Source organism: Calonectris borealis, chromosome 7, assembly GCF_964195595.1.
Source record: "Calonectris borealis chromosome 7, bCalBor7.hap1.2, whole genome shotgun sequence".
NCBI lineage: Eukaryota > Metazoa > Chordata > Aves > Procellariiformes > Procellariidae > Calonectris > Calonectris borealis.
In genome coordinates, this window is record NC_134318.1 from 37,620,255 (window position 1) to 37,633,727 (window position 13,473).

At 53.1% G+C, this 13,473-nt stretch overlaps 1 protein-coding gene across 1 annotated transcript; it reads left to right on the top strand.

Moving 5' to 3' along the window:
- The first annotated feature begins 5,886 nt into the window (after window positions 1-5,886).
- NANOS1 (nanos C2HC-type zinc finger 1) lies at window positions 5,887-7,057 on the top strand. The gene has a single exon (XM_075155484.1). The coding sequence runs from the start codon at window positions 5,988-5,990 to the stop codon at window positions 6,774-6,776; it is 789 nt and encodes a 262-aa protein (XP_075011585.1). The 5' UTR covers window positions 5,887-5,987; the 3' UTR covers window positions 6,777-7,057.
- Window positions 7,058-13,473: the final 6,416 nt, after the last annotated feature.

Consider the following 13,473-nt stretch of genomic DNA (forward strand, 5'->3'; position numbering starts at 1 on the left):
GAGGAAAAGCAGTTTCTCTCCTCTCTGCGCTGTCAGCCCCCAAAACATGAAGTCTGTTATCCTCCTGTTTGTCAGTCCTGGAGAGGGCTCGGCTGGCAGCTCAGCAGCCCCCATGCATGCCCCGGGCACACCTACCGCTACGGCCACAGCCAGACTGACGCCGCCAGACTGCAGTTCGGGCTCTGCTGAGGGCTCAGCTTCAAACCATACGCGATGCAGAAGATGCCATTCCTAGAGATAAAACGCAATAGGGAAAAGTATGTCATTTTGCTGGAAAATCGAGCACTCAACAGTCAAGCAGAGCTGTATTTAGGTTGCCTGTATAACTTGCTGCTATGATGTGCACATTACTTATATGATCACTACTTGGATTCTCCATGCCATCCAGAGCCCAGCTTGTACAGTGCCCAGGTTATGAGCTAGCTCGTCAATATTTTACTCCAGGTCTTTCAACTGGTGGCATTTGTCAAAGTCTGTAGTTAAATGGGATTATTCATTTCTGCGTGGTTCTCTAGGAGCTGGTCTGGGATCACAGCGCCGGTTCTTGCAGCCCAGTTCCTCACTTGAACCTTGAACAGATACCACCGCAGTCACGGAGAACTGGGAGGTTTTGCTAGGTGCTGAGACCTGGGAGCCACCCATCTAGTTCTGCTTCACAGTGGACCTACAACACCTCTGGTTTTACACCCATGAAATGGAGACCAACATCGTGCTGTCTCTTCACCAGGCAATGATGTACTCTTGGAAGCACCTTTTTTTTTCCCCTCAGCTCTTTCCAGCTGTCTGCATGCAAAGAGGTGGAGCAGCAGTTCTTAGAAAGCTGGCTACCGCTGTGGGCTGCTCTGCATTTTCAATGGCTGAATCAAATTAAAAGACAGCTAAAAATACATGACATTCCCCACCAGCTCTGTTTGCCCATGTAAACATTTGCTGCAGTTGCTTGAGGACTGTCATGTAACTCCAAAACAGCTAAAGACGACGGATCCGGACAGTCACTCCTGCCTCCAGCGCAGTGCCTGAAAGTTGAGGTCTACACCATGGAGAAGTTTGACACCATGGTACAGAAACACCTAACATATTTTGATATACAGAAATAGCCTGCTGGGCTTAGCATGGATCAGGGGACGGCAAGACCGCCACTGCCTCCTTTGCGGTAAAACGGATTTCCACCTCCTTGAAGGATCAGCTGCTTCCACACAACAAAAACAAAAGCGTATCTTCAAAGAAAGATTCCCCAAACCGAAGCCGTGTTTCACAGCTGGCTTCTACTTCACTAATCCTCCATCCTGGCGTATTTTTGCCAGTAAAAAGGGCTAGAGTCACTTCATTACATTTCTTACCGACACTCTCGTGCCAGCTCAAGCCCTCCTCTCCCCAAAGCCCGGGAGCCATCATGGCCGGGGCCCCCCACCTTCCCCGTGCCAGTGGCACAGAGCAGGGGCTTCCTCCCCAGAGCCCCCCACCAGCCACCCCACGTGCACTTACAGGCAGCCCTTGTGCACCTCTCCCTTTCTAACAGGGAAACACTGGGGAAAGCGGTTACCCACGGGCGCATCGAACATCGGCGCTGGAGCCTCCGAGCAGACTCCAAGCTGAAGCTCTGCTTTCATGACCTGTGTTTGCATCCTCTGCTGAAACCTAACTCGCCCATGTTAGTCCCACCAGCTGCTTCCAATCTTCTAAACAGAAGGATCGCTCTGTGCTATAAACTTCAGCTTTCCAAACACAAGCATCATCTGTTAAGCCAAAAGCCTTAGATAGGATCCCCGAACACCAGGCTGGGAGTCCAACCGGCACAGGGCATATCTTTCCTGCGTCAGCAGACACCTAATGTATTTTTAGTGCTGTCAGAAACAAACCACTCGTTGATACTCCAGAGGGAAAAAAAAAATCATCTAAAAGTGGTAGTGAAGCTAATATTTTAAAAGACCCTTTCGAGAACTCACCAGCCTCCTGGGGGAGCTTGTCAACATCTCCCACGTTAAATAAAAGTCACTTTAACATCCACAGGGGTTTTAAAGAAAAGCTGGAGCATATCAAAGCTGCTGGGATGGCAAGCTTCATAATGTGCACAATACATCAACACTTACAGACACTAAATCCTCCCCAGCCTCAAGGGAGCTAACAGCCCCCCAGAGTAAGCTCTTTTTCCTAATGTATCTCTCAAATGAACCACTAATCTCTTCTCTAAACCTGACAGCTGTCCTGCATGCACTCAAAACCCCCTGCGCTTAAATCCTTCTATCGTTCTTGTTATATGACTTGTTAGATCATTTTTCCTTTAATACGAAGAAAGAAATCTTTCCTCCGACCCTATACAAAGACCTCACTGAACCTGCTGTTGACGTGCACGGGAGCAGCACCACGTCGCTTTGGCCCCGCGGGTTTCGGAGGCTTCCTGGGGAGGCAGCGATGTCCAGGGACACCGCAGCCGTGGCACGCGGGGCAGCACTGCCCAGACGGGCTCACCCCGTGGCGTGGTTTGGCGATCCAGAGCACCACGGCTCCGGCCCTCGGGAGCAGGGTGGCATGTACGCTGGTGTCCACTACCGCAGCTCCACAGCTCCGTATTTATATATATATATATTGCCAGGAGCAATCTCGGGCTCAGCAAACTCCTGTGGCCAGCGGGCGCTCCCATACTGGTCCCCCCGAGCAGATTACTGACTCCCAGCAGATCTGATGGCGTCCTGCGCTCAGAGCAGCTTAAATCTGTGACATGGCTTCTCGCTGCTCTGAGGGACTGCAGGAAACTTTCCCCTTCGCTGGGCAGAGTTTGGCCTGTGGTGTTGAATTCACGGTGCCAAGAGCTATTTGTCACTTCTGCTCCAGCCGATAGTTCTCCAGGGTTGCTGTGCAGCCTTGCCACGAAAGCTCACACCACCAAGACGGCTGTGGTCTTACACTGTCCAAGTCCTCACAAAGGTTGCCAAAAGGGTAGGTTGGGATAGAGTCAGAAATAGTCCCGACCTCCAGTTAAGGACAAAGCAATAGTTTTCCTTGCAGTTCTCAACGTTTCAAATGAAAAACATTTTCAAAGAACACTGAACTGCCAATGCTGCATCCTTCCTAGAAGCAGCCACTCGTCCACATTTTTTGTTTACTCTTGGGAACGGTCTGACGAAAGAGTTTCGCTGAGACATTGATTTGTTCCAATGTCAACAGCGGCATTCCCTACTCTTGCACCAGCACTGTGATGTGCCACCCAACGAGCCGGTGCGAGGTCGGTTGAAATCTGATGACGCCTGACAGCTCTGCAGAGACCTAACGCCCGAGCCGAGCTGTTGAGTCTTTGCTCAACACCTGGAACGTGAGGAGCCATTTGCAAAAGTCTGGAGAGAGAAAGCAGGGAGATAACTTTTGCGACGTACCTTCTACACGCGGATTGCCGATGGACGTGAGCTCTGCCAGAGCTGTCAGTCAGATAGAGGGTGTTGTTACTGCAGCGCTGGTGACGGGTATCTATCCTTCACAGTATTTTTCTAGTGCGAGTATTTTTTATGCTGCTCCGTGTTTTTCATCATTCCCTGGGGGGAACAGCACCATTTTCCACTGCTACAGCATGAAGTGATTTGAAATGATTCACTCTCCAAGGTTTCCTTTTAAAATGTCTAGAGAAGAAGATGAGCGACAACAATTGCCCCGGGATGTGATGCTCGACCACTCTGACTGATCGCCCCGCGCCGTTTCACCCATCCGTTACCTCTGCCATTCCCCGCTGGCTCCAGTGCAACCTGCAAGCGCTCACCCCTCGTGAAAATCGGGCCATCCGTTTGTATTCAGAGAGGCAACGTCCCTGTGCCTCACTGGACAGGTCCCAAAACGCTCCACTGAAGAGAGAAAAGGCCTGTCACGTAACTGCGTCTCGGAGAAGGGCTCTAGGCTGAGCCTGACGCCGCACCATTGTGAAATGTCCCTGTGGTCACCTGGTGTAGAACCGCGTCCCACCATGATCGTGGCTCCAGAACAGGACTTCTTTTGCAAATGTTTTCAGTACAGAAAGGAGCCCCATCTTCCAACCAGAGCATTCATGCTCTGAAATGCTGCTTCCAGCCAGCTCCGCTCCCTGCAGCCGTCCGCACTCTTCCTTGGTCCTTGGTCCACCCGCTTCCCAGCCACTTCACGCGGCTGGAGAAGCGTATCAAGGCCTGGCGGTGCGGGGAGCCGGCCCCTCGGGAGGTATTTCTGATATCTGAGCTTATGAAACCTGCCGATTCCAGCTGCAAACAAACCACATCGTAACCCCGCTTTACCTGCCGGGGGAGCGCCTGTCAGACCTACAAATCAGAGGAGACAGATTTACTACTGACAAAACTCCACCCACCGTGCTCAGCCCAGCAGCTCTTACCAGGGGCTGGAAATTAATAGGATTTTTAATTGCGGCTGCATTTTTAACTCCTCTTGCCCAAACGGAAAAGTACGCACGTGATGCTTCCCAGAGGAGGATCTGGTTTCTGGGGGGCCAGACCAGAAATGAATCGTCGGGGGCAGGAAAGGGGACTTGCGTCCCTCGTCCAGCAGCACGGCGGCTGCTCTGCAAGCACCGGTCAGCGGGGCGAGAGCTGGGCCACCCACACCTGGACTCGTCAGACCCGCTGGGTGGGTGCTGCGGGACCAAGAGGCTGAAGGGACTGGAGCATCCTTCCTATAGAATCATAGAATCATTAAGTTTGGAAAAGACCTCTAAGATCATTGAGTCCAACCGTCAACCCAACACCACCATGCCCACTACACCATCTCCCTATGAGGAGAAGCTGAGAGAGCTGGGAGGTTTTTCAGCCAGGAGGCAAGGCCGTGCAGGGGAGATGTCATCAATGTGTGTAAATCCCAGATGGGAGGGAACGAGGACAGGGTGAGTGAGACTTTTCTCATGGATGCCCATGGCCAGGGCAAGGGCGAAAGCTGAGAAGGCGTGCCATTTCCTTGGAAGAGAAGACAACCCTTTTTCAGCGTGAGGGTGGTCAAGCAGTGGAACTGTTTGCGCAGAGAGGTGTTGAGTCTCCACCCTTGGAGATACTGAAAACCTGACTGGACATGGTGCTGGACAGCCTGCTGCAGCTCACCCTGCTTGAGCAGGCTGGGTTGAACTAGATGATCTCCAGAGGTTCCTTGCGCACTCAATGATCCTGTTTGCTGTGGTTCTGCTTGCTGTGATGGCTAGAGAGTCATGCTGAGGAAGAAATTTGGTCAACAGGGAGCAGAATGAAGCCCTCGGGGCTCTGAGCGACCTGATCTAGTTGAAGATGTCCCTGCCCACGGCAGGGGGTTGGACTAGATGACCTTTAAAGGTCCCTTCCAACCCAACCCATTCTATGAGTCTATGAAATCAGCTCTGCCCCATGCAACTCACTAGCACCTATGGGACAGCACCTGTTGCCCTCATTAAGCTTACCAGGTACTAATTGCTTTCCATTTTGGGTTGCCGATTACCAAACTTGTTTTACCCTTGCACCGCTCCGCTGAAGATGGAGAAAATGACCCGTCCCCGCCAGTGCAGGCGCTTTGCCCGCTCTGAGCGGCACCGCTCCTCCCCGGCGGGCCCGGGCTGTGCCGGATCCGGCCCCCACGGACCAGCTCCGTGCTCCGCCCCCCCCGCGCTGCTCCCGCTCCCCAGCCGGGCCCCGGCGGTTCGGGGGCTCCGCGGGGGCTCCGCGGGCACCGCCCGCCCCCGCCGCCACACCTGCGCCGCCAGCGGGCGCCCCCCCCGCGCCGCCGCGCCCCGCCCCTCCCCACCGCCCGCCCGCCAGCCAATGACCGTGAGGGGGCTCTGGCCGACGGCCAATGGGAGCGCGGCGGCCGCCCCCCTCCCTCCCGCCCCCCGCCCCCTATTTGAGGCGCGTCTCGCGGCCGCGCGCTCGCAGAGGCGGCGGCGGGAGCGGGGGCGGGCGGTGCTGAGGCGCGGCCCGGGGCGCGGACGGGCGCCCAGCGCAGCCCCGCACCGCACCGCGCTCGGGGGGGAGCGGGCGCTCCCGGGCGGCTGCACCCCCATGGAGGCTTTCCCCGGCGGCAAGCTGGAGCAGCACCGACACCTCCCGCCCGTGGAGTGCCTGCCGGGCGCCCGCTACGGCGGCCGGAGTCACAGCGCCTGCGGGAACGTCTTCAACTCCTGGAACGACTACCTGGGGCTGGCCACGCTCATCACCAAGGCCGTGCGCCCCGGCAAGGGCTTCGGCGCCGAGCCCCCCTCGGTGGTGGTGGCGGCGGCCGTGCCGCCGGCCGAGGAGGAGGAGGAGGAAGAGGAGGAGGAGGAAGAGGCGGCGGGGCCGTACTTCGAGGGCGCGCTGGACTTGCACGACCTGGACCTGTGCGGGCATCACCACCACCATCACCACCACCACCACCACGGCGAGGGCCTGCTGGAGGAGCGCTTCGCCGACTTCAGCCCCTTCCCCGGGCGCGGCGGCCCGGCCGCCGTGGTCTTCGATTGCTCGGGGGAGCACCCGGGCCGGGAGGGTTCGCCCCACGCCTGGGGCGGTTTGGTGGTGGCGGGGCGGCTGCCGACCCACCCGCGGGCCGCCTCCCGCCTGCTCAAACCCGAGCTGCAGGTCTGCGTCTTCTGCCGGAACAACAAGGAGGCCGTGGCCCTCTACACCACCCACATCCTCAAGGGACCCGACGGCCGCGTCCTCTGCCCGGTGCTGCGGCGGTACACCTGCCCCCTCTGCGGCGCCAGCGGCGACAATGCCCACACCATCAAGTACTGCCCGCTCTCCAAAATGCAGGCGGCCAAACAGCTCAAACACGCCCGGACCGCCCTGGGGAAGAAGGGCCGTTAGGCGCCGGGGACCCCGGGGGCGGCCCTGGTCCCCTCCCGTCTCTTTCCTGTGGGTTCGTGTCTTTCCAGCCGATGGCGGTTTTGTTCTTTTCACACGTTAATATATTAAAGGCGGAGACTGGCCAGCGGGAGCGCCGGGCCGGTGCCGGGCCGCCGATGGCGTCTGGTGCGCGCTGGCCCGCGCGGAGCCCGGCGCCGGGCCGCGGGAATTGCGCAGCTTAGATGCACTGTATTTGTTTATTGTAAGAAAAAAAAAATATATATATGTGATTTTTACGGAAACGCATTTACGGCGAGATCTAACTGGGAGAGGACGGGTTAAAGCCGGGGCTGGGGGAGGGGGGGGGGGGGTTGGCGGGGGTCCCCGCCGCTCCCGGCCGGGCCCGGCCCTGCCTCGCCCCCCCGAGGGCAGGGGGGCGAAAGCGGCGGCAGCCGCGTCCCGAGCGCTCCGCGCCGTCGGGGGGGGTCCGGCTGGGTTGTTCAGCCCGGTGCTGCACCGTGGGGGCCGGGTGGGAGAGCTGCCGTCTTGCCTGTTAATAGCAGGGTGTTTAATTAGGGTGCGACACTCCGCGTTTCAGATCTTAAAGTAAACATCCCAGCAATTTCCTTTGCCGAGCCTAAAACCGGGAAGCAAATCGTGATGCAACCTGCACTCGCTTACTCGCTCGGTAATTAACACCGCCTCCCCGAAATCGCAGCATCCTGCCTGGCACGATGGGAGAGCAGTGCCGTGCCCCACGGTCACCCTTGAAGCGTTCCACTAGTGAGCGTGGGCGGCGCTGGTCTCGCAGGTCCCCGTGCCTGATACGCGGCTTTAGGGAAGGTCTGAGAGGAGAAAGCATCGAAGTGCTTGTTTGAGAACGTAATGGCTCTGGGCCGAGGTGCAAACTGAGCCCTTCGGGCTGAAGGAAAGGCAGAGAATAAGCTTTGATGCCGCTTGTGTTTGTGGTGGAGAACGGGGGGGGTGATGGGAAGCCTTTGGAGAGAGGAGACCTGGACAAAGCAGAAAGCAGTAAGTGTAGCAGAACGGTGGAAGGGGAGGTGACATATTTTCAAGAGTTGAGAGAATGTGGCTTTAACTCACTGCAAGCTGGGAGGGGTCTGCCCATGTGGTTAACAAATATCCTTTACACTACAGAGACTATACAAAATGTAAGGCTGATGCTGAAGACCTGGACCCTAGGTGATGGCAGTTCCTTGGTACTGAGTATCAGACAGGGCTACGTTGCTTCTAATCCTCAAGGGATCAGAAATGGCTTTTATTGTGGCTCAGAGGCAGGACAAGGAGCAGCAGCAGGTTTGTAGTTTGCTTAGGAGTCCTCCGGAGCCCGAGTTCTCAGTGCAGAGAGGGTTATGCTGTAGATGGCTTTACCGACACCTGGGACACGGAGGGGTGCTCAGTCCGCGAGGGTGGCCCTGCCAAAAGCAGGAGGTGAAGGAAGCCTCGTGCGGGGAACTGCTGGGGCATCACCAGGAGGATGAGAAAGGAGATGGGTCCTGACAGAAAAAGGAGCTAGGAAAGTGAGGGGGTGACGCAGGTTTGTGTGGATTCCAATGTGGGAGATGGGGACAGGAGAGGGGGGGAGCAGGACAGCTGAGAACGGAGCCAAAACCCATGCAGGGTGGGCTGGGAAGGAGGGCCTGGGGTTCATTCTTCATCACTGCTGTTGACTCACAGCTGCAGCAATTAGGAGGGAGAAACTGATTTTGTGTGGAAGCGTTCTCTTAAATCTTCATCAAATGGCTCCAAAGAGGGTGTCAGGTCTAATTACCAAATGCAAAGGGGCTTGCGTTAAATAACACTTCATAGTGGCTGCAGCTAACCTTGTGGCAGCGATGTTCTCCTCGTGCTAAATATCAGTTGCGTATTGTCTCGCATTCTGTGGGGCTTGCACCACGGGCTCTTCTAAGCTGTTAGAAGTTAGATGTGTTTGGTTTTGGGATGCCTGGTCCACATAGGTTGAATCTGTATCCACCACACATTAGAATCAAGCTCAGATGTGATGCTATGGGAAGAATTTTCTTCTGTACTTTTGTTACCTCCTTGTGGGAAGTTTGAAGATCAGTACGTACATTCTAATGCAGTTGACTGTTACTGGACACAAAAGCAAGAAAGATCTAAGAAAAGCTTTCTCAGGTGTTTCCTGAGGGCTAATTCTGGCAGGGCTGGATCCGAGGTGCTCCTCGCAGTATTTACGATGTACCCACCCCTCCTCTCTGGTCTGTACATTAAGCTACTGTGTAGCAACAGCCCTATTGAACGCCTGGAAATTCCTCAAGACAGCAGAAGATCCCGCTGGCCCTCTGCAGTGCTTGTTTCTTCCCTCTGCCCCTGTAAGAGGAAAACTGTTTTTTTTATCAACGGCCTCCGCTGCTGCCTGTCGCTCCCGGTTCCTCTCTCGTCCTACAGGCGTACTTGCAGCCGTGCTGTGGAGAGGCCAAGAGCTGCCTGTCGTAGCCACTACATCTGGTCAAAGTCTTAACAGGTAAGGCAGTGGAGTAACAGCTTCAAAAGACCAGCTAGGGGGAAAAAAAAACCACCGAACTATTCCTGAGAGGAGATGACAAGATTCAGAATCAGCAAAAGGCAGCCTGAGAGTAAGGCTCTGCAGTTACTTTACATGATCATTCAACAGGACAACTTGCCCTTTAAAATTTTGCAAGTCAGTGTCTTACAAAGACTGAAACTTTAAGGACATTTTGGGTTTTTTTTAAGTAAGCTGCTGTGATTTCCTGTGCACCAGCACACTCCTTGTGGCACTGAGTAAGCAGAAACATGCTTGTTCTTGGTCACTCTGAAAAGCTTATTACAATAGATAGTGCTTATAGTGTTACTTTGATTCCTTAAATTACTGGAAGCGATTTACATTAGTAACTTAAATCCTAGGAAGAGCAAATACCTTAATCTGAAAGCAGTCCAGGTTGGAAGCTGTTATATGCTCCTCAGAAGAGGTCTAAGAAAGCAAGCCTGGTATTATTTTCATTTATTCTACAGGCATCTGCAAATCAGAAGATTACTCATTTAAACCACATATTTTATCTTCAGAGAATCACTTTATTACAGGGAAATATTCCCAAGTATGTAAGTGATGGAATCTTTTCCATAGTGGTATTTTGGAATGAACACAGAGTATTGGAAAGCCTGTGATCATCCTCAGTTGATACTAGTCTTGGCAAAAAGCAAGCTACTTGTAATTAATAACTACTTTCAGATGCACAGATAACTTGATCCAGCTGAAGTCAGGGAAGCCTGTACCCATCTTTAGTGAAAGTCCTGTCTGGACAGAGTTTGTCTTGCTGCTGACCAGAGCGCCTCGGGTAGCTGCCATGATGGCTATAAAATGTCTTTACTTCCTATAGATGTGCCAGTTTGACCCACCAAATGTATAGGTTAATATATACTGGGGATAGTCTGCTAACAGTCACATGGGGAAGAAGATAATTACTTCTAATATGCCTGCAGTCTGGGCAAGGCAGAAGAGTGATGTGCTAAGCCTTCAAATGTGGGAAGAGAGGTAGCAAAGCCAGCAAATTGTCCTCCTGCCCAAGCGGGAAAGGGCTAACAAAGCTTGAATTGGAGCAAGGGAGATTTTGATTAGCAAAAAGCAGCGGAATAGCTTGTAGAATCTCCCATCCTACCACAATTAAATGCATTAATAATTCTTTTTAAGAGCAGGACCAGACAAAGTGGGAGCATTTCCGTTCAAGCTGGTCCTGCCATGGCAAAGTAGGAAGAATTGGGTGTTCTTGTCACGCCACTCGCGTGCCTACTTCCTGCAATTCTGCAGTAAACCATGCAGGATGGGTACTAGTACCTGAATAACAGGTACATTTTGAATCTTGCGTTTTGCTGACCTAACACCTTTACTTTGCAGGCTTGCACAATTTAACAGTACCTTTCAGTTACAGAAGGAAAACTTGCTTAAATGTAGCCGTTCCCGTCAATGATTGCAGCCCAGGGATATTAAAGCAACAAAGATAGATACATTTCATTTACAGCGAGACAAGACCTCTAGTACTCTTCCTGTCTGAGGTTGCCTCCTGGCTGTCCCCCACCCGCCTGCGCCGGAGCTCCTGATCCTGCCGGTGGCTGCGCCGAGGCCGGAGTAACCCAGGCTGTGACTGTCCCGAGATGCAGCTGTGCACCGCTTCCTTCATTGCCCCTGCCAATTCTCATAAAATACCGATTTGATTTTATTTTTTAGAACAAAGGCACTTTAAATATAATTAAAATGACTACGCCCTACTCCTGCTGAGCACTGTGATGCTCCTCAGCCCTGCCCACCAGCTGGGGCTCGGTCTCTGGGCTGCGCCCGGAGCGGGAAACGGAACGGCTCGTACCTGATCACCCGCCCTGCTCTGCTCTGGGGATTTGTTTTAACCGAGCAGCGTCTGCATCCATTCAACCAGCAGCAGCCTTAAGTCCTGCCTTCCAAATAGAGCACGTGACAGTTCGTATTTTCTAAGGTTCACTGAAAATTTTAGATGTTTAACTGAACGTGAATCAATCGCACAGCAACGCTCGACAGAGAATTTGTTTGACTTCATCAACGTTTTCAGGTAACCAAACTTTGTGTTCATGTATAATTACGGCAGTCGATGGAGGTTTTTAGCTGTTGGATTTGGTCAGTAGTGGTTTTTGATCACTGTGGTTAGTATTCTGTCTAAAATGATCAAGCAGTAAAATAAACACACTGGCATGTCTGTAAAGCTCACATCTTGCAGGTCTTTTCTCAAGCTGCCCAGTCCTGAGAAGTTTAAATGTGTTGGCAACATTATCACAATCTCAAATAACGGAAGTTAAGAACACAGATTTGGGAACTTTAGCTGGTGCAATGATCACTAACATTTATCCCCATGTAAAAATGGCTTTGTTTGGGTAAAATTAAAAATAGGTAACTGGATAAAATTAAAAATAATCACTCTTTACATCTCACTGATGACTGGAGAAAGGCAAATCTTGCACCCATCTTCCAAAAAGGCCAAAAGGACCATCTGAGAAACAACAGGCCAGGTGATGTCACTTCAGTCCCTGGGAAAACCATGGAGAAGTCTTCTTGGAGCATGTTTTTAGGCACATGCAGGAGAAGGTGATTGGGAACAGTCAGCATGGATTTACTGAGGGTAAATCATGCTGACTCACCTGCCTTCTACAACAAAATAACTTTGTGGACAAGGGAAGGAGCAGTGGAAGTTCTTCATCTCGACTTTAGCAAGGCTTTCTACACTGTCCCACAATATTCTTGTGCCCAAGTTAGGATGTTACAGCCTAGGTAGTAGTTGGACAACCAGGTGGGCAGAAAAAGTGGTTGGATGTTCAGGCTCAGCGTTGTGGTCAACGGCCTGGACTGCACTGGGGTGGGGTATCAGAGGGGTGTGTCCTGGGACCTGGCCTGGCATCTTCCTCAAGGACCTGGAGGCAGCAGCAGGGTGCCCTGTCCGCGGGTTTGCGGGTGACCCCAAACTGGGAGGACCAGTCGATGCACTTGGGGCAGGGCTGCCATCCAGAGGGACCGAGGCAGGCTGGGCAGGAGCCTGATGAAACTCAACACGGAGAAGGGCAGAGTCCTGTGCTGCCAAGGAAGAAGCCCTTGGAACGACAGATGGGGGGCGGCTGGGGGGCGGCTCAAATGCCCTGGCAGGCACGAAGCTGAGCATGAACCAGCAGATCTGGGGCTGTTTGAACAGGACCATAGCCTGTAGGCGAGGGAAGAGCGCATCCCCCTCTACTCCGCACTCGTAGACCTCATCCTGACTACTGCACGCAGTTTCGGTCCCGTATCCCCCCTACACAAGGAGGACATGGCCGAACTGGAGCAAGTTCAGCAGAGGCTGGAGCAGCTGCCTGGGAGGAAAGGCTGAGGGAACAGGGCTTGTTCAGCCTGGAGAAGGGAAGGCTTTGGGGAGACCGACAGCAGCCACCCAGTACCTACCAGGAAAATGAAGTCAGGCTTTTCAGAGTAGTGCATTGGCAGGAGGATGAGAGACAACAGGCAGAAGCCAAAAAGAGAGAGGGTTATGCTTTTTCACTGTGGGAGCAGTCAAGCAGTGGAAGAGGTTGCCCAGAAAGGTTGTGCAGGCTCCATCCTTGGAGGTTTACAAGACCACACCGGAGAAACATGGTTCTGAGTAACACAGTCTGACTTCACAGCAGGGACTTGGACTGGCGAGCTCCAGGGGTCTCTTCTAACAGGAATGATGCTGTAAGCCTATGACAGAATGTAAGGACAGCAACAGGTAGCTGAACAGCAGCAGCACCCGCTACTCCAAATCCAGAAAGCGCTCTCTGTTACTGGATAGCTGCTGTGCTCCAGTTCCATCCTTTATAGGACTGGTTGAGGCACAAAGAAAGAATTTGGTTTGTTTAGAAAACACTGCTGTTCTGAAGGAATTCTGTGACTCAACAGGCAATGAAGTGACAGGCTGCAAAGGCACAAAGGTCTGGCCCTCAGCAGATGACCCTGAGAAGCGAATAGGACCTGGAAAGCTCAGAAGAGGACAGGAAAAGGCCAAGAGGAGTATTACAACTTTTGTTCACACACATTAAAATTAAAGCAGGTTTCTCAGGAAGAAACGATGCCAGGTGTTCTCACATTCCCCTTCAGCTGGTACAGAATACAGAAAAGAGTCCTTCAACAGCTGTTCTGCATTAACGTACACTGCAGGAAGTTACTGAAAAGTCAAGACTCTGTAGCAGC

Bases quoted from the DNA above. Each gene is read 5' to 3' on its own strand.
- NANOS1 (XM_075155484.1), top strand. From the start codon at position 5,988: ATGGAGGCTTTCCCCGGCGGCAAGCTGGAGCAGCACCGACACCTCCCG.